This window comes from Kogia breviceps, chromosome 15 (genome assembly GCF_026419965.1).
Source record: "Kogia breviceps isolate mKogBre1 chromosome 15, mKogBre1 haplotype 1, whole genome shotgun sequence".
Lineage (NCBI taxonomy): Eukaryota > Metazoa > Chordata > Mammalia > Artiodactyla > Physeteridae > Kogia > Kogia breviceps.
The window spans coordinates 65626816-65651695 of NC_081324.1; the positions used below are offsets into that span (position 1 = coordinate 65626816).

Consider the following 24880-nt stretch of genomic DNA (forward strand, 5'->3'; position numbering starts at 1 on the left):
AGTGGGAATAAGCTTGCTGGATTTGAGAAACGATACGGCAAGTACAGGGGAGGAGATGAGACCAGAGGCAGGGCCAGGGTGGGAAGGCTTCACAGGTCATAACATGCAGTTCAGTTCTCTTGTAAGGGTGGAGGGGTGCCTGGATTGTTTCCAGCAGGGGAGTGGCATCACCTGATGACATGATGCCCAGGGTTCTCTGGGAACACACAGGAGGGGCCTGTAAACCAGGCTTGGGAGGCAAAGAAGATGCCTCTGCCTTTCATTTTGTGTATCATTAAGCTATTTTTTCTCTACTTTAGCTTAGACAGCAGAGGCCAACAAGTAACTTATAGGGCCCCAGAGTGAACTGCTGCAACAAACCTAGCATTGTCCTGCCTATCGATTTTTTTGTGTTTTTCTTCCTTGGGCTGGGTTTTACACAACTCACCGAGATCTTACTGAAGATATAAAGGAACAAGTACAGAATAGCGAGGAGGAACTGGATCCAGTAGCCACTAAACCTCTTCCTCAAATATTTGGGCAATGTTACTACCTGTAGGAGCAACAAGAGAAGCCACCATGAGGCAGAGCGCTCACAAGGTGCTGGCTGTCAGGGAGATGCGGCTGACAGTGGGAGTGGCCCAGGAGTACCAGGTGCAGGGTAACCGACTCTTGCTTTGCATTACACAGACCCCTGTTAAGATGGGAGAACTAAGAAAGAAGAGGCAAAACCGCTGTCTTCAAGAAGCTTGGAATTTAGCTTCCTGTCCAACCTTTGGAAAGCAGAAGTAAATGCAGCTAATTGAATATGTCAAATGATGACAAATCACTTTCATGAAATAATCATAGAGCAAAATCAAATGTTTTTATCACATACTACAAATATACCAAGGGCTCAAGGGAGACACAACTTGACTCCACAGCTCTCGCACCTGGTCCTCCGTGCCAATGCTGCTCATGTGTGTGCTGGTGCCCCACACCGCCCTGCTCATTTCTCCCTCCACCGTCTCATGCTGTGTGTGCCCAGTGGCAGGGAGCGCCCTCTTCGCTCATCAGGTGCCTGGCTCCTAGCACAGTGCCTGGCTCACGGCGGTGAATAAACCAGCGGTAACTGAATACCATCTGGCCTCCAGTCCTGAATATCCTCCTGTGCTCTTGTTCCCCCACCTCACACATGCAAATCCCATCTGCTTTCTGAAGCCTTAGCTGGGGGCTTGGCAGGGACCATACGCCCCCTCCTAAACACCTGGAGCTTTTATTCATTTCCTCTTCATTTGGTTCTTAATCATATGCTGCCACACACGGCTGACTTTCTCAGTCAGGCTCTAAGCTGTTTCACACTCACTACTCATATTAGTTTGCTAGGGCTGCTGTCACAAAGTACGACAGAGTGGCTCACACAACAGAAACGCATTGCCCTGTAGCTCTGGGGGCTGGCAGCTCGCGGTGTCCGGGGCTGGTTCTCGTGGGGCCGTGAGGAAGGATGCATGCCAGGCCTGTCTCCTTGGCTGGCTGAGACCATCACCCCGCTGCGTCTGCTCATCCTTCCCTCTGTACATGTCTGTGTCCAATATCCTCGTCTCATAAAGTCATGCTGGATTAGGACCCACCCTAACGACCTCATTTTAACTTAATTACTTCTTTAAAGACTTTATCTCAAAATCCGTCACAACCTGAGGTGATTTTCCTGGGATTATGGCTTCACAACTGCAAGCTTTAAACTGCATGGCAAACAAAGCCTTCCACAATTTTAATGCCCTCTCCACAAGTGTACAGTTTTAACAGTTTTATGAGCCATGGTTTACACACAGTAAAATTATCCCATTTTAAGTGTAAAGTTTGATGAGTTCGGGAAAATGTATACAGTTGTGTGATCACCACACCACCACACTCAAAATATAAGGCATTTCTAACACCCTGCTAAGCCCCCAAGGGCGTGGGGTCAAGATCCTCACCACCCTGGTCTTGGAAAACCAGCTGTCACCAGACTCGCCTTCCCATGGAGTCACACAGCTCCAGGGAAACCAGTGTGAATGGTCACAGAATGACCAGAGTTCCTGCTCACAAATCACTCATGAACTTCCCTTTGGGACCAGCAGACCTTCCTATTTCCTCCACAACCCAACCCTGGCAACCACCATTCTGTTGTGTGTTTCTATGAGTTCGACATTTTTTTTAAGATTCCACATATAATTGATATCATGCAGTATTTGTTTCTCTGTCTGGTTTATTTTACTGGTTCACAATTTTCTTTTAATGCATATGGCTAGTAAGGAAAGTATCCGTAATCAATAAAGAATAAATGCAACCCCCCCCCAAAAAAAAGAACGTGTGTGCTTCTATGTCCTGCTGCTTTCACCTGGTATCACATCCTGCTTCTGACCTGTGCTGTCACTCGACGGCTCCTCGGTGCCACTTAGTACCATGTCGCGTGCTGTCTGTCCCAATTCAGATAATTTCTAGGTTCGCTGTTAGGACTAAAACTTCCTGTACCAGTATGTGTGTGGACGTGCGTCTTCATTTCTCTGGGGTGGGGTGAAGTGCCACACCCAGGAACAGAACAGCTAGATCCTAAGGTGTAACTGGGTAAGAAACTGCCAACCTGTTTGCCAACGTTCCCTCCAGAAAGGTACGAGCCCCAGGGGCTCCACAACCTCTCCAGGTCTTGGTAGCGCCAGTCCTTTTAATCTCAGCCATTCTAGTGGGTGTGCATGGGATCTGATTTTAAGTAGCATTTTCCTAACGGTCAGTGATAGTGAACATCTTTTCATGTGATTATTTGCCATCTGTATATTTTCTTTAGTGAAATGTCTTCTTGCTGTTAAGCTTTAAGAGTTTTAAAAAATATGTATATTCAGGATATGTCTTTTATTGTCAGTATGTTCTACAAATACTCCTTCCCAGTCTCTAGCTTGACTTTTCACTTTCTTAAAAATATACTTCAAAGAGTTAAAGTTTAAAATTTTACTTTGAAGTCCAATATATAAATTTCTTCCTTTATGGTTTGTGGTTTTTGAGTCCTAAGAAATTTTTACCTACCCAATAAACTTCAAATGTTTTTTTTTTTTTTTGCAATAAGTTCTTTTTTAAATTGAAGTATAAGTGACATATCACCTTACATTGGTTTCAGGTGTACAAAATAATGATTCAATATTTATATATATTTCTTTTTAAAAACAATTTATTTATTTAATTTATTTTTGGCTGCATTGGGTCTTTGTTGCTGTGCATGGGCCCTCTCTAGTTGCAGCGAGTGGGGGCCACTCTTTGTTGCAGTGCGCAGGCCCCTCATTGCGGCAGCCTTTCCTGTTGTGGAGCACGGGCTCTAGGAGCATGGGCTTAGCTGCTCTGTGGCATGTGGGATGGATCTTCCTGGACCAGGACTTGAACCCATGTCCCCTGCATTGGCAGGCAGATTCTTAACCACTGCGCCACCAGGGAAGCCCTATTTATATATATTTCATCTTCATTTTAAAAGAATACTTTTGCTGGGTACAGAATTCTCGGTTGACAGCTTCTTCTTCCATTCAGCATCTGACTATGTCATTCTGATGTTTTCTGGTCTCCACTGTATCTGATGAGAAGTCGTCTATTAACTGTATCATTGTTTCCCTGCATGTAATGTGTTGTTTTTCTTTTACCACTTTCAAAATCTTCTCTTTATCTTTGCTTTTAGCAGTTTGACTGTGATGTAAACCTATGTGTAGTTTTCTTTGTGTTTATTCTATTTAGTGTTTGTCAAGCATTTTGAATCTGTAAATTAACATTTTCCACCAAAGGATATATTTTCGGTTATTATTTCTTCAAAAAATTTTTTATGCCTCTTTCTCTTCTCTTTCTGGGACTCCAATTACATGTCTGATCGATTGCTTGATACTGTATCACAGGTCTCTGAGGTTTTGTTCCTTTTTCTTCAGTTTTTTTCTCCTCTGTTCTTTACCCTGAGTAATTCTTATCTTCAAGTTCACTGACTCTCTCTTTTGCCATCTTAATTGTGCTGTTGAACCCCTCTTGTGAAGTTTTCATTTCAGCTACTATGCTTTTCAATTCGAGAATTTTGACTTGTTTTTTTTTGTTTGTTTTGGGGTTTTTTTGGTTGTTACTTTTGGTTTTTTTTATTTAAATTTTTTAAAAATTTTTTGGCTGCATTGGGTCTTCATTGCTGTGTGCGGGCTTTCTCTAGTTGCCATGAGCAGGGGGTACTCTTCACTGTGGTGTGCAGGTTTCTCATAGCGGTAGCTTCTCTTGTTGTGGAGCATGGGCTCTAGGTGCGCAGGCTTCAGTAGTCGTGGTGCAGGCTCAGTAGTTCTGGCACACAGTCTTAGTTGCTCCACGGTATGTGGGATCTTCCTGGACCAGGGATCGAACCCGTGTCCCCTGCACTGGCAGGCATATTCTTAACCACTGTACCACCAGGGAAGTCCCGACTTGGTTCTTTTCTACAGTTTCAGTTTCTCTGTTGAGAGGTCCTATTTGTTCACTCATTAATATCACATTTTCCTTTATATTTTGGAATACATTTATAACAGCAAGTTGAAGTCTTTGTTTTGTTAAATCTACCTCCGGGTCTGCTCAGAGTCAGCTTCTACTTATTGCTTTTTTTCTCCCTGAGTGTGGGTCATGTTTATTTTCCCATTTCTTTGCATATCTAATAATTCTTGGTTGAAGACTGGCCATCATAGATAATATGATGCAGCACTCTAGAATCCGTTTTGTTCTTCCAAGGATTAGTGCTCTTGTTTGAGAAGGAAATGAATGTGTCTGGACTCAGACTACCATACCTTCCATGCCACCCTGACCCCCACCCTGCAGTGCAGAAGCTGAGGTCTCCACTTGGTTTTCCAGCTTCCAGCTGCTGCTGACTTAGCCTGGTCCTCTGAAGGTTTTCCCTGCACTTGAGTAGCCTGGCAGTCAGTCAAGGGTTTGGGCAGAATTTATACTGAGATTTGGGGACCAACCCTCTCTTTGGCTCCCTTGTTTTTGGAGCTCCCCTCCTAAGTTTTGGGTTGCTTTGCCAGCCCTCAATTATGTCCTTGATACCACCTACCAGCAAAACTTCTGTCTTCCACTGCCTGCCCTGTGCGGGCTGGGGAATGTGCTCAGTCACTGGCACAGCAAACTCACAAATCTCTCCAGGAACAGTCCTGTCTTTGCAAGACAGATCTTTTTTTGGCTGGGCTCCCTGGGGTCTCAGGTATGCCTGTGTACTTTGGTGGTTAGCCAGAGATTTGGGCTTTTTGTATATTATTTAAAAATCCTTCTATACCTCAAGGACATAAAGATATTCTTTATTTTCTTATAAAAGTGAGACAGATTTTTGCCTTTCCTATTTAAGCCTTTAATCAATCCAAAATTATTTTTGTGTAGAATAGGGATCTAATTTTATTTTTTTCATATGATAACCAATTGACCCTCCTTTCCTCAGTCATCTGCAATGCCCTCAATGTCATAAATCAGGTGTTCATGCATATGAGTGTTTCTGGGCTTTTTCACTCTCTCTTGTCAATGTGTTTATCCGTGTGCCAATACCAAACTGTCTTAATTACTACAGCTTTATAGTAAGTCATGCTATTTGGTAAGATAAGTCCTTCTTATTTTTCTTTGATAGGAATATCTTTGCTATTCTTATGCTTTTGCTCTTCTACATACACTTTATTTACTTTTTTCCAGATTTACTGAGCTATGACATACAACATCATACAAGTTTAAGGTATGTGATGTGATCTGATACATGTATATATTGCAAAATGATTAGCACAGTAAGTTTAAGTTATTATCTCCATCACCCCACATAACTGCCACTTTTTTGTGGTGAGAACATTTAAGATTTACTCTCTTAGCAACTTTTAAGTGTATAATACAGTATTGTTAATGATAGTCATCATGCTAATTTTTTTTTTTAAAGATTTTTTTGATGTGGACCATTTTATTGAATTTGTTACAATACTGCTTCTGTTTCATGTTTTGGTTTTCTGGCCACGAGGCATGTGGGATCTTAGCTCTCTGACCAGGGATCGAACCCTTACCCCCTGCATTGGAAGGCAAAGTGTTAACCAGTGGACCACCAGGGAAGTCCCACCATGCTAATTTTTATTTATTTATTTATTTATTTTTGGCTGTGTTGGGTCTTTGTTTCTGTGTGAGGGCTTTCTCTAGTTGTGGCGAGTGGGGGCCACTCTTCATCGTGGTGCGTGGGCCTCTCACTGTTGCGGCCTCTCTTGTTGTGGAGCACAGGCTCCAGACGCGCAGGCTCAGTAGTTGTGGCTCATGGGCCCAGTTGCTCCGTGGCATGTGGGATCTTCCCAGACCAGGGTTCGAACCCGTGTCCCCTGCATTGGCAGGCAGATTCTCAACCACTGCACCACCAGGGAAGCCCCCCACCATGCTAATTTTTAATACGTTCATCCACTCTATGCCTTTTGATTGGAGTATTCAATTCATTTACATGTAAAGTAATTATTGCTAGGTAAGGACTTACTAATGCCATCTCGGTAGTTGTTTTCTAACTGTTTTGTAGTTTCCCTGTTACTTTCTTCCTCTCTTACTATCTTCCTTTGTGAATTACTGATTTTCCATAGTAGTATGCTTTGATTCTCTCCTTTCTCTTTTGTGTATCTAGCATAGCTTTTTGCTTTGTGGTTATCATGAGGCTTCCATAGATATAACAGTCTATTTCAAGGTGATAACTTCAAATGCATATGAAAACTCTACCCTTTTACTTCCCGCCTGACATTTTATGTTTTTGATATCACAGTTTACCTTTTTTATATTATGTATCTGTTAACAAATAATCGTAGCTATGGTTTTTTAAAAATACTTTTGTCCTTTAACCTTTAGAGTTAAGTGGTTAACGCACCACCATCTTACTGTATTTGAGTAGTCTGATTTTGACTATCTACTTACTATGTTTTCATGTTACTAATTAGCATCCTTTCATTTCAGCTTTAAGACTCCTTCCACCATTTCTTATAAGGCAGCTCTAGTGGTGATGAACTCCCCCAGCTTTGGTTTGTCTGAGAAAGTCTTTTTTTCTCTTTCATTTCTGAAGACCAACTGTGCCAGATAAAGTATACTTGGTTGGCAGTTATTTTCCTTTACCACTTTGAATACATCATCCCACTGTCTCCTGTCCTGCAAGCCTTCTGCTGAGAAACCCACCGATAGCCTTATGGGGGTTCCCTTGTATGTGAGGAATTTTTTTTCTTTTCCTGCTTTTAAAATTTCCTCTCTGTCTTTGATTTCAGACAGTTTTATTATAATGTGTCTTGGAGAAGATAGTTTGGGGTTAAAACTTGTGGGGGAATGGATGAGCTTTGTCATCTTGGATATCCAAATCTCTCCTCAGATTTGGGAAGTTCTCCATTTTAAATAAGCTTTCTGCCTGCTTCTCCCTCTCTTCTCCTTCTGGGATGCCAGTAATGTGTAGATTGTTTCTTTTAATGGTGTCCCATAGCTCACATAGGCTTTCTTCACTCTTTTTCATTCTTTTTCCTTTGTTCTCCTCTGACTGAGTAATTTCAAATGACCTATCATTGAGTTCACAGAATCTTTCTTCTGCTTTGCCAAGCCTGCTGTTGATGTCCTGAGTTGCATTTTTCATTTAATTCATTGTAATCTTCAGCTCCAGAATTTGTTTAGTTAGGATTCCTATCTCTCTGTTAAACCTCTCATTTCCTTCACATATTGTTTTCCTTATTCACTGAGTTGTCCTTCTGTGTTTTCTTGTAGCTCACTGAGCTTCCTTCAAACAACTGTCTTGAACCTTTTATCAGGCAAATCTTTGGAGTTGGTTACTGGAAAATTACTGTGTTCCTTTGGTGGTGTCATGTTTCCTCGATTTTTCAAGTTCCTTGAAGTCTGTGTTCCTGTTTCTGCATTTGAGGAAGCAGTCACCGCCTCCAGTTTTTACTGACTGGTTTTTGGAGACAAATACCTTCCATCAGTACTGCTAGGGATTCTGAGGCTTTCTCAGACCTTTCCTAGGATACACCTACTTCACATGTTTTCCTTGATCCTACAAAGCCAGGCTGAGTGCTGACAACCTCCAGTTTGCTTGTCTTACTGAGGGTGGTGCTGAATGCTCATCTGTGTGCTTTCCCAATCCCACAGGGTCAGACTGGCTTTCTACGTGTGCTCACTAGCTTTATGCCAGGAATCAACACTGCCACAATTGGAGGTAAGCTAAGGGAGCTGGCCACAAGGTGGAGGCATATGTGGGTGAGGCATGCAGAATGTTGGGGTGTCTGCAGGCCAGCTGGGGAGATCTGCAGGTGAAGAGCCCCCAGCGGCTTAATGGCAGGCTTCCTGATAGAGTTTGCAAGGGGGTTAATAGATTTGTGTTCCTTTGATGCCATCTGAGAGCCCTGAGTGCTGCTCTCCCAGCCACTCCCCGCCCCCTGGTCATACAGCACACCTGAATATTCTAGATGGAGTAAGAAAGAAGTAGGTATTTTTGGCAGCAGTCTGCACAGCTAGAGTAGCTGGGCACTTACACGCTGTCACTCTCCCCCATGGAACAAATCTCAGGCTAAGAAGGTCTCTCTTGGCACTGAGCTGTGCCACCTCAGGGGAGCGGTGACATGGGTACAGTTAACCTGTCCCTCTCACCCTCTTCAATGCATCCAGTCGTGGGTATTTTTTTTTCCAACAGCATGACTCCTGTACTTCCACAAAGGCCCTCTTGCCTCTGGGTGACAGTCTAAACTGGAGTTCTTTGACAGAACACTCTTATTCTGCCATGTTGGTGACAACATGCCATGTATCCCTGTGGATGCTAGGCCTGGACGGCTTCTTTGTTCTCTCTCAGCCAGGCACTGACATCTTTGTCCCCTTATCTCCTACATACATTTTAGAGTCAGCTTGTCAAGTTCCTCAAACATCTTCTTCTGGATTTAGGGAGAACTAACATTTTTAGGCTGTTGTCTTCCAATCATTAACAGAATTGTTCTCTTAATTTAGGTCTTATTTTTTAACAAAGTTTTAAAATGTTTTCTATAAAAGCTTAAGAGGTGAACTCTTGAGTAAGGTCCAGAGTGAAACAGTAGGCAGTTACTGGCTTCTGTTTAACCAGTCAGAATCATGTTATTTCAGACATTTCTTAGGATTTAGGGAAATCAGTACAAGGATCAGAACACTGAGAAGTTTAACTTGACCTCTAGGATGTTATTTTTTTTTAATTTAATTAAATTTAATTAATTAATTTATTTTTGGCTGCATTGGGTCTTGGTTGTTGTGTGCGGGCTTTCTCTAGCTGTGGCGAGCGGGGGCCACGCTCCGCTGCGATGCGCAGGCTTCTGATTGCGGCAGCCCCTCCTGTTGCGGACCACAGGGTCTAGGCACGTGGGCTTCAGCAGCCACAGCACACTGGCTCAATAGCACAAGCTCAGCAGTTGTGGCACATGGACTCAGTTGCTCTGTGGCATGTGGGATCCTCCTGGACCAGGGCTCGAACCCAGGTCCCCTGCATTGGCGGGTGGATTTTTAACCACTGCGCCACCAGGGAAGCCCCCTCTAGGATGTTTTTATGTACATATGCAGTATTTGTAAGAAAAAATATTGTAGGGGTTCCCTGGTGGCGCAGTGGTTGACAGTCTGCCTGCCAAAGCAGGGGACATGGGTTCGTGCCCCGGTCTGGGAAGATCCCACATGCTGCGAAGCGGCTAGGCCCGTGAGCCATGGCTGCTGAGCCTGCGTATCTGGAGCCTGTGCTCTGCAATGGGAGAGGCCACAACAGTGAGAGGCCTGCATACCACAAGAAAAAAAAAAAAAAACAGAAAAACTGTTGTAGAGAAAAGAGTAACTGGTAATGGATACTCACCCCAGCCTTAATGTAAATGGGAGAAAATACCCAACCAAGAACACAGAGCACAAATGGAGCCTGAAACCAAGAAAAGAAGAGCAATTAAATCAGGGTCCCACCTAGGCTAAGCTCTTAAATGAGATACAAGTTCAGTTACTGTTTTGAGCCCAATAAATGTATCATTACTGGGGACCTTGCAAATAACAGCCCAAGCATAAGCCTTCCAGTACAACAAACTTAACTTATAGGCACTTGATCTTTGCCTATAAAGGGGTGCATTCTTAATTTAGGTGGGGTTAGCTGAGCCAATTTTCAAGATATTTATTAAAATTTATTGTTTGCCTACTTCCAGATAGAAACAAAGGTGGCTTATAATTAAACAAAAAAGATAGTAAAAAAAAAATCAGAAACCATTCAGAGAAATGGTAGAGAAACTATACCAATTTACACAAGTTATTGAAATCAAGTAATGCATTTGGCTCTGGCTTTCTTTACAAAGAAGGGGTAAGTTGAATATATGAAGGAGATGTGAATGAATTCTGAGAACTAAATGGTGGTAAAGACCAGGGCTCTTTATCAGGTCTGGAATTAACTTTGTTAGAAGTATTGTTTATTTCTGTAGTCTACCAGAGGAAAAGATGAGACCCAGAAAGTAGGGAGCTTTCTGATTTATCAAAAAAAAAAAAGGGCCAGGTGATTTATATAGAGATAGGCTAATTAACCTAAGACACATAAATTCACTTATATTAATTTAGGTGAACAAATTCTATGTCCTACAACAAATATATTCCACAGATTAGATAAATAATCCATTTTATGTTTTATAGTTGAAACCTAGTATTCATAGGTGATCAATTAGGAGTTTTGTAGTAACCAGCTGAATATCTCAAAGAACTCAGTTGAGCCTATTCTCAGTATACAGTTGACCCGTGAACAATGTGGGGGTTAGGGGCGCCAACCCCCATGTAGTCAAGCTAAATCTGTCTCAAAAACAAAGGAATTGATAAATGACTCATCCAAGGGCAGGAAGCTGAAAAAATCTGGATAGAATCAGGACTCAAACCCTAGTTCTTTTGATTCCACATATTGTGATCTGTAATTGAACATAAACTTTTCCCCACACTTAGTCAATTTAAAGATCTGTGAAATGAAAATACAAGTACTATATTTATTGAAAAAAATCTGCATGTAACCAGACGTGCACGGTTTAAATGCATGTTTTTCAAGGGTGAACTGCATACTGCAAATGTGTACATACCGATAAATACACATACACATATATACATATATATCTATATGTCTGTGTATACACACACATACATATGTGTATGTATGTATGTATATGTTTATGTACATATATATTTAAGTGTTAATATGATCTTTTCCCTACCTGACCAGTCTCCTATGGTCCTTGGAATGTAAACATTCTCTATCTCTTCATTACTTTACTAAGAAGAATGAAAACTAGCACAATCTTCTTGAGAAATCAAAGACTTGGTTCCTTTCTTCCATGACTTCTCAAGGAGTCTTTAATATTTACTCAGGGCTGAAAGCAAGTTTTTATGTTTCATTTGGACAATGATAAAGGTGGAGGTTAGCTGCTACAGAAGGCACTACTTACATTCCACTCAAAGTCCCCAACAGCAATCCCTGAAGACACCCCCTTTCCAGCCAGGCCCATAAAGTGCCCAGTGCCAATATTCGAGGCAAAAAGAAAAGCGCCTATCTGAAAATCAAAAGACAATTACAGATCAGAACTGTTAGTCCAACTTCAAAAACTAATTTTCACAAATATAAACTCAACCTGAATTTTATCAATACTTTTCCTCAAAAGGGATTATACCCTTGGCAGAATTCCCATTCATATTTTTTCTATACAAACCTTAACGATAAATTAGAAGGCAAGTAAAAAGGGACGAAGGGAAAAAAGTATTACTGCATTCTTATGTTGCCACCCTCCACACGCTCCACTGACTTACTTGCAACTGAAGAAATATTAGCAGGAGTGTAATTTCATCACTGTTTGAAGTAATTTAAAAATATTAACAATCTAACTGATTATAAGAGAATGGTTAAAATACTAAGGTACATGAATATGATGAAATACAATGTAGCATACAGAAAGAATAAAGGAACTCTATTAAATGATAAAAAATAATGTAAACAATATTGATAATATAATCTCATTAAAATTTTGTGTGTGCATATTACTCTTGTGCACATGTATGTTTATATATAGGTGGGAGTGATTCTGGTAGTAAATATATAAAAATACTTCTGGGGACTGGAATCATGGTTATAGAAATGGAATGGTAAGTAAATTTCAAGTTCCATACTTGGATTGTAACTTTTTTTTTTTTACAACCAGCAGATGTTACTTTCAAAATAAAAAATCCCAGAGGCATTTAAAATGAACAAAATCCCTCCTAAACCAATTTTAATTGAGTAGATACAGCCACTCCGTTCAAAATCCAAATCCAAATACTGTGCTATATTTGACACAAGATACACTTAAAACCAAATTATTAAGAGAGACTAAAAATAACAAAGCCTTTTAGATAAAAACAAACAAACAAAAACCACAGCATTGACAATATTAACATAAGATAAAGTAGCATTCAATACCAAAAGCATTAAATATCACAGAGGTTTTTTTGTTTTGTTTTTAAACCATGAAACATAAAATGCACTAGTAAGACATAACTGAGAACATACAGGCACCCAAACATCGTAGCACCAACAAATATAAGGCAAAAAAAATCTTGGAAGAGGCACATAATAATTACTCCAGCAGTTATTTTTACTATTAGGAATGTTTGCTACCTTTATCATAATAATGAAAAACTATATATAATCTAAATTGTCCAATAATATGTTACATAAATGGTGGAATGTCCATGTAATATAACACCATACAACTGTGTATAAATATAAAATATCTCTATCTACCTACCTATGTTTATATAGACCTAGAAAGACATTAGTACATTAAATGTACCTTCATTAATTCAGTAACTATTAATAAATGTCCACTGCCAACTATGTGTCAGACAGTATTGTACATACTCGGAATACATCAGTGAGTAAAACAGACAAATCCCTGCCCTCATGAAGCTAACATTCTCTTAGGAAGAAGAGGATGAACAAGATAAATTAGGGGATTATTTTATAGAACAATAGACAGTGATAAATAGTAAAGTCCCACAGAGAAGAAGAAAGGTTAGAAAGCAGACAGGCACAGAAGCAACCTAAACGTCCACCGACAGACAAATGGATAAAAAGGATGTGGTTCATATATATAATGGAATATTACTCAGTCATAAAAAGAAATGAAATTGGGCCATTTGTAGAGACGCGGATGGACTTAGAGACTGTCATACAGAGTGAAATCAGAAAGAGAAAAACAAATATCATGTATTAACACATAAATGTGGAATCTGGTAAAATGGTACAGATGAACCGGTTTGCAAGGCAGAAATAGAGACACAGACATAGAGAACAAATGTATAGGCACCAAGGGGGGAAACGAGGGGGTGGGATAAACTGGGAGATTGGGATTGACATATATACACTAATATGTATAAAATAGATAACTAATGAGAACCTGCTGTATAGCACAGGGAACTCTACTTCATCTCACTGTACAGTAGAAACTAACACAACATTATAAAACAACTATACCCCAATTTAAAAAAAAAAAAAAAGAAAGCAGGCAGGAAGTGCTGTGCAGTAGAGTGGGCTGGGCTGACTTTCTGTGAGGAGGGGTGAGGGGCAAGCCAGGGGTACCTGTGAGAGCAGAGAGCCTCCAGGCAGAGGGAGCAGCAGGGGCAATGGCCCTGAGGCAGGAGCACGGCTAAATTGTTCAAGGTCACAGAGGTAAGGAGGTGCAGATCATCTGTGGCATAACATAGGCTGGGCTTTCATTATGGGTGACATGGGAGCCCCCAGAGGGTTTTAAGCAGTCAGGTGACATGGTCTGACCCTTCAGCTGCTTTGTTGAGGTTGGACGTGGAGGAGCACAAGTGGAAGGAGGGCGCCGAGAGAAGAGGCTGTTACAATCAGTCCAGGTGAGGGTGAAGGCAGCATGGGCCTGAAGGCACTGATGAGAAGAGGTCGGATTTCAAATCTGTTTTTTAAATCGAGTCCCAGGACTTCCCGATGGATTGGAAGTTGGGGTGAGAGAGAATAAAGAGTCTAACATGACTCCACGGGTGTCAACCTGTGCAACTAGAAGGATGGAGTTGCGGTTCAGGGACAGGGAAGGTGGCAGGAGTAGAAGATGTGCAGAACGCACGTTCCATGCGCAAGACCTGACAGACCTTTTGAGTCAGGTGTCAAATGGGCAGCAGGATACACAAGACTGGAGTTGGGGGAGAGAGCTGGGACTTGCTACCAGTCTAGCAAGTTGTCTTTAATGCCATGTCGCCAGGCGTGTGAGCATAACTGGACAGGAGACACCAGGGTCTGGCCCTGGGGAGGTTCAGCATTCAGCAGCCAGGGAGATGGGAAAGAACCAGCCAGGGGGACCTCGAATGAGTGGCTGGTGAAGCAGCAGGAAAGGAGGAGAGCCAGGCGGCAACATGGGGTGGGAGGGAGGACTGAGTTTCAGTTTCACCACCGCCAAGCCAGGTAAGAGGAGGCCTGAGCACCGACCACATGAGTAAGCCACATGGAGCGCCCAGACAAGAGCAACTCATACCCATCAGATATTTGCTGACTGAATAAAAGAATAAAAGAAAGAAAGTTAAAGTAGCAAAATTACTCTTTTATTTCCATTTCCTTTATCAATACCATAATACAGTTTGTTCACTAAGCAATAATTCTAGTAGTGTAAAAAGAAGTCACATCCAGGATTGGTTCAAGATGAAGGAGTAGAAGGACGTGTGCTCAGTCCCTCTTGCAAGAGCACTGGAATCACAACTGACTGCTGAACAATCATCGACAGGAAGACACGGGAACTCACCAAAAAAGATACCCCACATCCAAAAACAAAGGAGAAGCCACAATGAGACGGTAGGAGGGGTGCAATCATGATAAAATCAAATCCCATAACCGCTGGGTGGGTGACTCACAAACTAGAGAACAATTATACCACAGAAGCCCGCCCACTGGAGTGAAGGTTCTGAGCCCCATGTCAGGCTTCCCAACCTAGGGGTCTGGCAATGGGAGGAGGAATTCCCAGAGAATCAGACTTTGAAGTCTAGCAGGATTTGATTGCAGAACTTTGACAGGACTGAGGGAAACAAAGACTCCACTCTTGGAGGACACACACAAAGTAGTGTGCATAACAAGACGCAGGGGGAAGGAGCAGTGACCCCACAGGAGACTGAACCAGACCTACCTGCTAGTGTTGGAGATTCTCCTGCAGAGGCGGGGGGAGGCTGTGGCTCACCCTGGGGACAAGGACACTGGCAGCATAAGTTCTGGGAAGTACTCCTTGGCATGAGCCCTCTTGGAGTCTGCCATTAGCCCCACCAAAGAGTCTATAGCCTCCAGTGCTGGGTTGCCTCAGGCCAAACAACCACCAAGGAGGGAACTCAGCCCCACCCACCAGCAGACAAGCAGATTAAAGTTTTACTGAGCTCTGCCCACCACGGCAACACCCAGCTCTACTCACCACCAGTCCCTCCCATCAGGAAGCTTGCACAAGCCTCTTAGATAACCTCATCCACCAGAGGGCAGACAGCAGAAGCAAGAAGAACTAAAATCCTGCAGCCTGTGGAAAAAAAAAACCACATTCACAGAAAGACAGACAAAATGAAATGGCAGAGGATGATGTACCAGATGAAGGAACAAGATAAACCCCCAGAAAAACAATTAGGTGAAGTGGAGATAGGCAACCTTCCAGAAAAATAATTCAGAATAATGATAGTGAAGATGATCCAGGACCTCGGAAAAAGAATGGAGGCAAAGATCGAGAAGATGCAAGAAATGTTTAACAAAAACCTAGAAGAGGGCTTCCCTGGTGGCGCAATGGATAAGAATCTGCCTGCCAATGCAGGGGAAACAGGTTCAGTCCCTGGTCCAGGAAGATCCCACGTGCCGCGGAACAACTAAGCCCATGTGCCACAACTACTGAACCTGCGCTCTAGAGCCCGCGAGCCACAACTACTGAAGCCCGCGTGCCTAGAGCCCGTGCTCCACAACAAGAGAAGCCACTGCGATGAGAAGCCTGTGCACTGCAATGAAGAGTAGCCCCTGTTTGCTGCAACTAGAGAAAGCCCACGTGCAGCAACGAAGACCCAATGTAGCCATAAATAAATAAATAATTTTTTTATTTAAAAAAAATTCAAAGACCTAGAAGAATTAAAGAACAAACAACTAGAAGAATGAAAGAACAAACAAACAGAGATGAAGGATATAATAAATGAAATGAAAAATACACTAGAAGGAATCAATAGCAGAATAACTGAGGCAGAAGAATGGATCAGTGACCTGGAAGACAGAATGGTGGAATTCACTGCCACAAAACAAAATAAAGAAAAAAGAATGAAAAGAAATGAAGACAGCCTAAGACACCTCTGGGACAACATTAAATGCAATAACATTCGCATTAGAGGGGTCCCAGAAGGAGAAGAGAGAGAGAAAGGACCTGAGAAAATATCTGAAGAGATTATAGTCAAAAATGTCCCTAACATGGGAAAGGAAATAGCCACCCAAATCCCGGAAGTGCAGAGAGTCCCAGGCAGGATAAACCCAAGGAGAAACACACTAAGACACATAGTAATCAAACTGTCAAGAATTAAAGACAAAGAAAAATTATTAAAAGCAACAAGGGAAAAATGACAAATAACATACAAGGGAACTCCCATAAGGTTAACAGCTGATTTCTCAGCAGAAACTCTACAAGTCAGAAGGGAGTGGCACGATATATTTAAAGTGATGAAAGGGAAGAAACTACAACCAAGATTACTCTACCTGGCAAGGATCTCATTCAGATTTGATGGAGAAATCAAAAGCTTTACAGACAAGCAAAAGCTAAGAGAATTCAGCACCACAAAAACAGCTCTACAACAAATGCTAAAGGAACTTCTCTAAGTGGGAAACACAAGAGAAGAAAAGGACCTACAAAAACAAACCCAAAACAATTAAGAAAATGGCAGTAGGAACATACATATTGATAATTACCTTAAATGTGAATGGGTTAAATGTTCCAACCAAAAGACACAGGCTTGCTGAATGGATACAAAAACAAGACCCATATATATGCTGTCTACAAGAGACCCACTTTAGACCTAGGGACACACACAGACTGTAAGTGAGGGGATGGAAAAAGATATTACATGCAAATGGAAATCAAAAGAAAGCTGGAGTAGCAATACTCATATCAGATAAAATAGACTTTAAAATAAAGAATGTTACAAGAGACAAGGAAGGAAATTACATAATGATCAAGGGATCAATCCAAGAAGATGATATAACAATTATAAATATATATGCTCCCAACATAGGAGCACCTCAATACATAAGGAAAATGCAAATGCTAACAGCTATAAAAGAGGAAATTGACAGTAACACAATAATAGTGGGGGACTTTAACACCTCACTTACACCAATGGATAGATCATCCAGATAGAAAATTAATAAGGAAACACAAGCTTTAAATGACACAATAGACCAGGTAGATTTAATTGATATTTATAGGACATGCCATACAAAAACAGCAGATTACACTTGCTTCTCAAGTGCACATGGAACATTCTCCAGGATAGATCACATCCTGGGTCACATATCAAGCCGTGGTAAATTTAAGAAAATTGAAATCATACCAAGCATCTTTTCCAACCACAACGCTATGACATTAGAAATAAATTACAGGGAAAAAAACATAAAAATCACAAACACATTGGAGGCTAAACAATACGTTACTAAATAACCAAGAGATCACTGAAGAAATCAAAGAGGAAATCAGAAAATACCTAGAGACTGATGACAACAAAAACACAACAATCCAAAACCTACGGAATGCAGCAAAATCAGTTCTAAGAGGGAAGTTTACACCAATACAATCCAATCTCAAGAAACAAGGAAAATCTCAAATAAACAATCTAACCTTACACCTAAAGGAATTAGAGAAGGAAGAACAAACAAAACCCAAAGATAGTAGAAGGAAAGAAAACATAAAGATCAGAGCAGAAATAAATGAAATAAAAACAAAGAAAACAACAGCAAAGTTCAATAAAACTACAAGTTGGTTCTTTGAGAAGATAAACAAAATTGATAAACCTTTAGCAGCACTCATCAAGAAAAAGAGGGAAAGGACTCAAATCAATAAAATTAGAAATGAAAAAGGAGAAGTTACAACGGACACTGCAGAAATACAAAGCATCATAAGAGACTACGACAAGCAACTCTATGCCAATAAAATGGACAACCTGGAAGAAATGGACAAATTCTTAGAAAGGTATAACCTTCCAAGACTGAACCAGGAAGAAATAGAAAATATGAACAGACCAATCAAAAGAAATGAAATTGAAACTGTGATTAAAAATCTTCCAACAAACAAAAGTCCAGGACCAGATGGCTTCACAGGTGAATTCTATCAAACATTTAGAGAAGAGCTAACACCCATCCTTCTCAAACTCTTCCAAAAAATTGCAGAGGAAGGAACACTCCTAAACTCATTCTACAAGGCCACCATCACCCTGATACCAAAACCAGACAGAGATACTACAAAAAAAGAGAAAATTACAGACCAATATCACTGACGAATATAGATGCAAAAATCCTCAACAAATATTAGCAAACAGAATCCAACAACACATTAAAAAGGATCATACACCATGATCAAGCAGGATTTATCTCAGGGATGCAAGGATTATTCAATATATGCAAATCAATCAATGTGATACACCATATTAACAAATTGAAGAATAAAAACCGTATGATCATCTCAATAGATGCAGAAAAAGCTTTTGACAAAATTCAACACCGATTTATGATAAAAACTCTCCAAAAAGTGGGTACAGAGGGAATCTACGTCAACATAATAAAGGCCAAATATGACAAACCCACAGCAAACATCATTTTCAATGGTGAAAAACTGAAAGCATTTCCTCTAAGATCAGGAAAAAGACAAGGATGTCCACTCTCACCACTATTATTCAACATAGTTTTGGAAGTCCTAGCCATGGCAATCAGAGAAGAAAAAGAAATAAAAGAATCCAAATTGGAAAAGAAAATAAAACTGTCACTGTTTGCCGATGACATGATACTATACATAGAAAATCCTAAAGATGCCACTAGAAAACTACTAGAGCTAATTGATGAATCTGGTAATGTTGCAGGATACAAAATTAATGCACAGAAATCTCTTGCATTCCTATACACAAACAATGAAAGATCAGAAAGAGAAATTAAGGAAACAATCCCATTCACTATTGCAACAAAAAGAATAAAATACCTAGGAATAAACCTACCTAAGGAGGTAAAAGACCTGTACTCAGAAAACTATAAGACACTGACGAAAGAAATCAAAGATGACACAAGCAGATGGAGAGATACACCATGTTTGTGGATTGGAAGAATCAATATTGTGAAAATGACTGTACTACCCAAAGCAGTCTACAGATTCAATGGAATCCCTATCAAATTACCAACGGCATTTTTTACAAAACTAGAACAAAAAAATCTTAAAATTTGTAGGGAGACACAAAAGACCCCGAATAGTCAAAGCAATCTTGAGGGGAAAAAATGGAGCTGGAGGAATCAGACTCTCTGACTTCAGACTATACTACAAAGGTACAGTAATCAAGACAATATGGTACCGGCACAAAAACAGAAATATAGATCAATGGAACACGACAGGAAGCCCAGAGATAAACCCATGCACCTATGGTCAACTAATCTATGACAAAGGAGGCAAGGATATACAATGGAGAAAAGAAAAGTCTCTTCAATAAGTGGTGCTGGGCAAACTGGACAGCTACATGTAAAAGAATGAAATTAGAACACTAACACCATACACAAAAATAAACTCAAAATGGATTAAAGACCTAAAAGTAAGACCGGACACTATAAAATAGAGAAAAACACAGGAAGAACACTCTTTGACATAAATCACAGCAAGATCTTTTTTGACCCATCTCCTAGAGTAATGAAAATAAAAACAAAAATAAACAAATAGGACCTAATGAAACTTAAAAGCTTTTACACAGCAAAGGAAACTACAAACAAGACAAAAAGACAGCCCTCAGAATGGGAGAAAATATTTGCTAACAAATCAACAAAGGATTAATCTCCAAAATATATAAACAGCTCATGAAGCTCAATATTAAAACAAAAACAAACCATTCAAAAAATGGGCAGAAGACCTATATAGACATTTCTCCAAAGAAGACATACAGATGGCCAAGAGGCACATGAAAAGCTGCTCAACATCGCTAATTATTAGAGAGGTGCAAATCAAAACTACAATGAGATATCACCTCACACTGGTTAGAATGGGCATCATCAGAAACTCTACAAATTCTGGAGAGGGTGTGGAGAAAAGGAAACCCTCTTGCACTGTTGGTGGGAATGTAAATTGATACAGCGACTATGGAGAACAGTATGAAGATTCCTTAAACAAACTAAAAATAGAATTACCATATGACCCAGCAATCCCACTACTGGGCATATACCCAGAGAAAATCATAATTCAAAAAGACACATGCACTCCAATGTTCATTGCAGCACTATTTACAATAGCCAGGTCATGGAAGCAACCTAAATGCCCATCAACAGATGACTGGATAAAAAAGATGTGGTACATATATACAATGGAACTCAGCCATAAAAAGGGTCATTTGTAGAGACGTGGATGGACCTACAGCCTGTCATACAGAGTGAAGTGAGTCAGAAAGAGAAAAACAAATATCGTATATTAACACATATATATGGAATCTAGAAAAATAGTACAGATGAACTGGTTTGCAAGGCAGAAATAGAGACACAGATGTAGAGCACAAACGTATGGACACCAAGGAGGGAGGGTGGGGGAACGGTGGTGGTGTTGGGATGAATTGGGAGATTGGGATTGACATATTATACACCAACATGTATAAAATAGATAACTAATAAGAACCTGCTGTATAAAAATAAATAAATAAATAAATAAAATTCAAAAAACAAAAAAAAGAAGTCACATCCGACTCCCACTCTACACTGTGTGCTTCCAGAGGGCAGGACTCACTATGTCCTATCTGTGTCCCAGAACCTAGAACAATACCTTGTACTACCAGACGCCTAGTAATGGTTACTGAACTACACTGAGCTGAATGGAAGAGTTAAGGGAAGTACTAATGAAATGACTTTCCTGATTTAGCAACTTCAAATTATTTGGGGGTAAAAGACATCTAAATTAAAGTAATAAATGCATCCTCACACAGCCCCCAAACTGGACTGCACATGCAAGGCATACTCACCTGCCACCATGCTAGATTTTGGCCAGCCAGGAAGAAGTCTTCTACTGTCACACGACTGCTTGACAATATAGCCTTAATAAAAGGGGTGGTGTCGGGGGGGAATCCAATAAACCAAACTGCTTCAAAGACACAGGTCTCACAAACAGATGACCTTCACTTATGGGTAAATGTCCTTTGCAGAGATCCCATTCCCTCTTCATTTTTTTTAGGAACAGAGGTCTCTACCTGCTGAATTAGAGGAGGGCCCACAGTCTCTCCCAGCTATGAGATCGCATGGGCCTGTCCATTTCTCTACACTAGTGTGAAAATAATATTGCTTTATTCTTTCCCCAAATAGTTAACCAGTACATGGTTCCCAGCAGAGTCTTGGAGATGAGTGGTTCAGTGAACGCATCGATTGACTGGGAATGGCAAAGCTGAACACCAGCCTAGCTTCTTCCAGGAGAGCAGTCACATTGCCAAGACTATGATGTCCTCCCAATGCACCCAAGGGCTCCCTCCTCAGGTCCCCAGCTCTGATTCCCAGACTCCAGTATGGTCAAAAGATAGTCCTGGGGATTTCCTGGATTGCCTAGGACTAGCAGGACCCATGGATGACCACTGGTTGACAAAAAAGTGTTTCTGTGGGAGAAGTGAACTTATTACCACCATCTGGGGTATCTGCCTTATAATGGAGTCCCTTCACATCATAAAGCTTTAAACCAAAGAACAACTCTAAATCAGACATATTAAGTTAGTCTCATTTCATCCATTCACTAAATATTTATCAAGAGCCCATTATGTTCAGAGCTGACCTTTCTTAAGGAAGGTATCAGCGGTATGTAGGGAGAGGTGCATTAGAACTTTTAAAAGGGATTTACAAAATGTTCTAAGATGAATAAAATCACTCTGTCTTCTCATTAAAGAAAGAACCAGACAGGAAGAGAGGAGGTCCTGGGAAGAGGGTGGTTATGCACATGTCCCTGCCTCCTCCTTCCTCCCTGCTCTCTTTCTGGAATAATCCACCAACCACAGCAGCCAGGCTGCTGGGGCAGAAGGTGCATCCACCACTTTCTCAAAGATCTTGGGGCTGAGACTGGTAACAGAGGAAACAAACAAACAAACAAACAAAAGTGTAAGGTTTTTTCCCCTTTAACATCCTGCAGGAGCCAAGGCACCAGCAACAAAGACCAAGATTTCCTTGTGGGGGCTCAGCGGTCAGAAGCTGATGAAGGATTTCAGGAGTCCCATCTGTGCAAACGTGGGCAATTCTGTTCAGTGAGAAATGGGTGGTTTGCTTAAGAACCAAAAGAAAATAAAGCTAGACTCCTTCATCACATTATATGCAAAAGGAAATCCCAGATGTTCTGGACATTTGAAATTTTTTTTTTTTTCGCCATGCCACTCAGCTTGCAGGATCTTAGTTCCCTGACCAGGGATTGAACCCGGGCCCTCAGCAGTGAAAGCACGGAGTCCTAACCACTGGACTATGAGGGAACTCCCTAAATATTTTTAAAAACCTATAAAATATTAGAAAATATTTTCGAATAGTATTTGTACAATGTTGGAGTGGGTAAAAACTTTCCTAAGCAAGCCAGGAAATCTAGATGCAAAGGAAAAGAGAGACAGTAGACTTCTTCAAAGTGAAAAAAAATCAGATGACAGAGAGACAACAGTAACAGAGTCTAGACCAGTGGTTCTCGACCAGGGGTGATTTTTGCCCCACTCCTCCAAGGGACATGTGGCAATGTCTGGAGACAGTTTTGGTTGTGAAGGGGCGGGGCTTGGGGATACTTCTAAGCATCCTATAATACACAGGACAGACCTCCCACAACAAGGAATTATCTGGTCCCAAATGTTAGTAGTGCTGAGGCTGAGAACAACTGCTCTAGAAAATGAGAGTTTAGGAAAAACATATTAGCAACTCAAATGACAGGCAAGGTGATAAAAGCAAAGTCGAACAACTCAATTCATAAATGGGCACATAAACTGGCTATTCAACAGAAGAGGAAGATCAAAGGACAACAGGCTCACAAGAAGATGGTCAATCTCATAGGAGGCTGAGTCTGGAAAGCACAAATCAAAGCCGCAGTAACATACCACTACTCACTCATCAGCCTGGGACCTCCACAAAAATTAAATTAGTAATAACAAACCACGCTGGTGAAGGCCTGGGGAAAGAACGTGCTCATATGCTGATTGTGAGAAATGTAAATCTCAACAAGCTTTGGGGATTGCCATTTAGTGATATCTGCTAAAATTTCAAGTAAACACACCCTTCAAACCCAGAAATTCCAATTTCGGGAATCCATGCTACACAGCTTAAAAGCACCAACACATTAAAAACAACAGCAACAACAAAGACCCAATGCAGCCAAAAATAAACAAACAAATAAATAAATATATATATTTTTAAAACCTTATTAAAAAACAACCACCTGGCAGCAATCTAAGTGTCAATCAGTAGGGAAGAGCTGAATCACACACGTGTTTGACTATTGTGTACCTAATAAAAACATGAGCTAGGACTTCCCTGGTGGTGCAGTGGTTAAGAATCCGTCTGCCAATGCAGGGGACATGGATTTGAGCCCTGGTCCAGGAAGATTCCACATGCTGTGGAGCATCTAAGCCCGTGCACCACAACTACTGAGCCTAAGCTCTAGAGCCCGCAAGCCACAACTACTGAGCCCGTGTGCCACAACTACTGAAGCCCACATGCCTAGAGCCTGTGTTCCGCAACGAGAAGCCACTGAAATGAGAAGCCCGCGCACCGCAACAAAGAGTAGCCCCTGCTCGCCACAACTAGAGAAAAGCCCGGGCACGGCAACGAGGACCCAATGCAGCCAAAAATAAATAAATAAATTTATTTAAAACAAAAAGCATGAGCTAGATCTCTATCTATAGAACTGAAGAACTCTAAATCATGTAGTAATGGAAAAAAAGCAAACTGCAGGGTAATGTGTAACATTTGATCACATTTTTTGTAATGACAAAAATGCAAAACCTTTACCTATATGTCTCAGTGTAAGCACTGAGAAGGGAGGAGGGACACGCAGGCCCTGGGTACCTCAGAGGGATGCGAATGGCTGAGGGAGGAACCATAACTCCTCTAGACAGTTATGCATCTCCTCACTTCTTACAGTGAGCATGTGATTAAAAACAATATACGAGTTGTAAAAAGGACCAAAGGAAAAATAACAATACAAAGAAGAAAAAAGATCAAAGCATTCTGGATAACAGCACATGTTTTATGGCTCCTAGAAGAACAGAGGAACAGTAGGTTTCCTTTGGAAGCGGCCAGATGGCTTATGGGTCCTCAGACCTTGGCCACACCTAGGCCCCAACTAGACCTGGAAGAAAGCTGGGTGGGGGCTTCCTAATTCAGTGAGAGCAGCTGGGGGAAGGATCCCAAAGTGCCCATTACTCAGAGCCCCGCCTGGGCCACCTAGAAGGATGTTTCTCATAACTGAGGCCAATTTGAAAAAAATCGTTTGTTTGAATGATCTGGATAAATATCAATACCTCCGATCTCTTTTCAGTTGGGAGAGATATGAAATTCTCTTAAGAGGATGGAGACCATATATCCATTACTCTATCTGCCCACTCACAGCATGGTAAGCACTCAAAAGACTGTCCAGTGATCTTGCTTTGAAGGACCAGATGCTGCACAGTAAGATCCTGCTTGTGACCTGGTGAAGCGCCCCGAAGTAAAGGTCAC

The 24880-nt window shown here is 41.1% G+C and overlaps 1 protein-coding gene across 1 annotated transcript in view; it reads right to left on the reverse strand.

The window, feature by feature from the left end:
* LOC131742173 (sodium/glucose cotransporter 1-like) overlaps positions 1–24880 on the reverse strand; it is a 90635-nt gene that overhangs the window by 37417 nt on the left and 28338 nt on the right. The window contains 4 exon segments of the mRNA XM_067014669.1: positions 428–532; positions 9797–9856; positions 11400–11504; positions 21184–21255. Of these exon segments, the coding sequence (XP_066870770.1) occupies positions 428–532; positions 9797–9856; positions 11400–11504; positions 21184–21255 (342 nt within the window).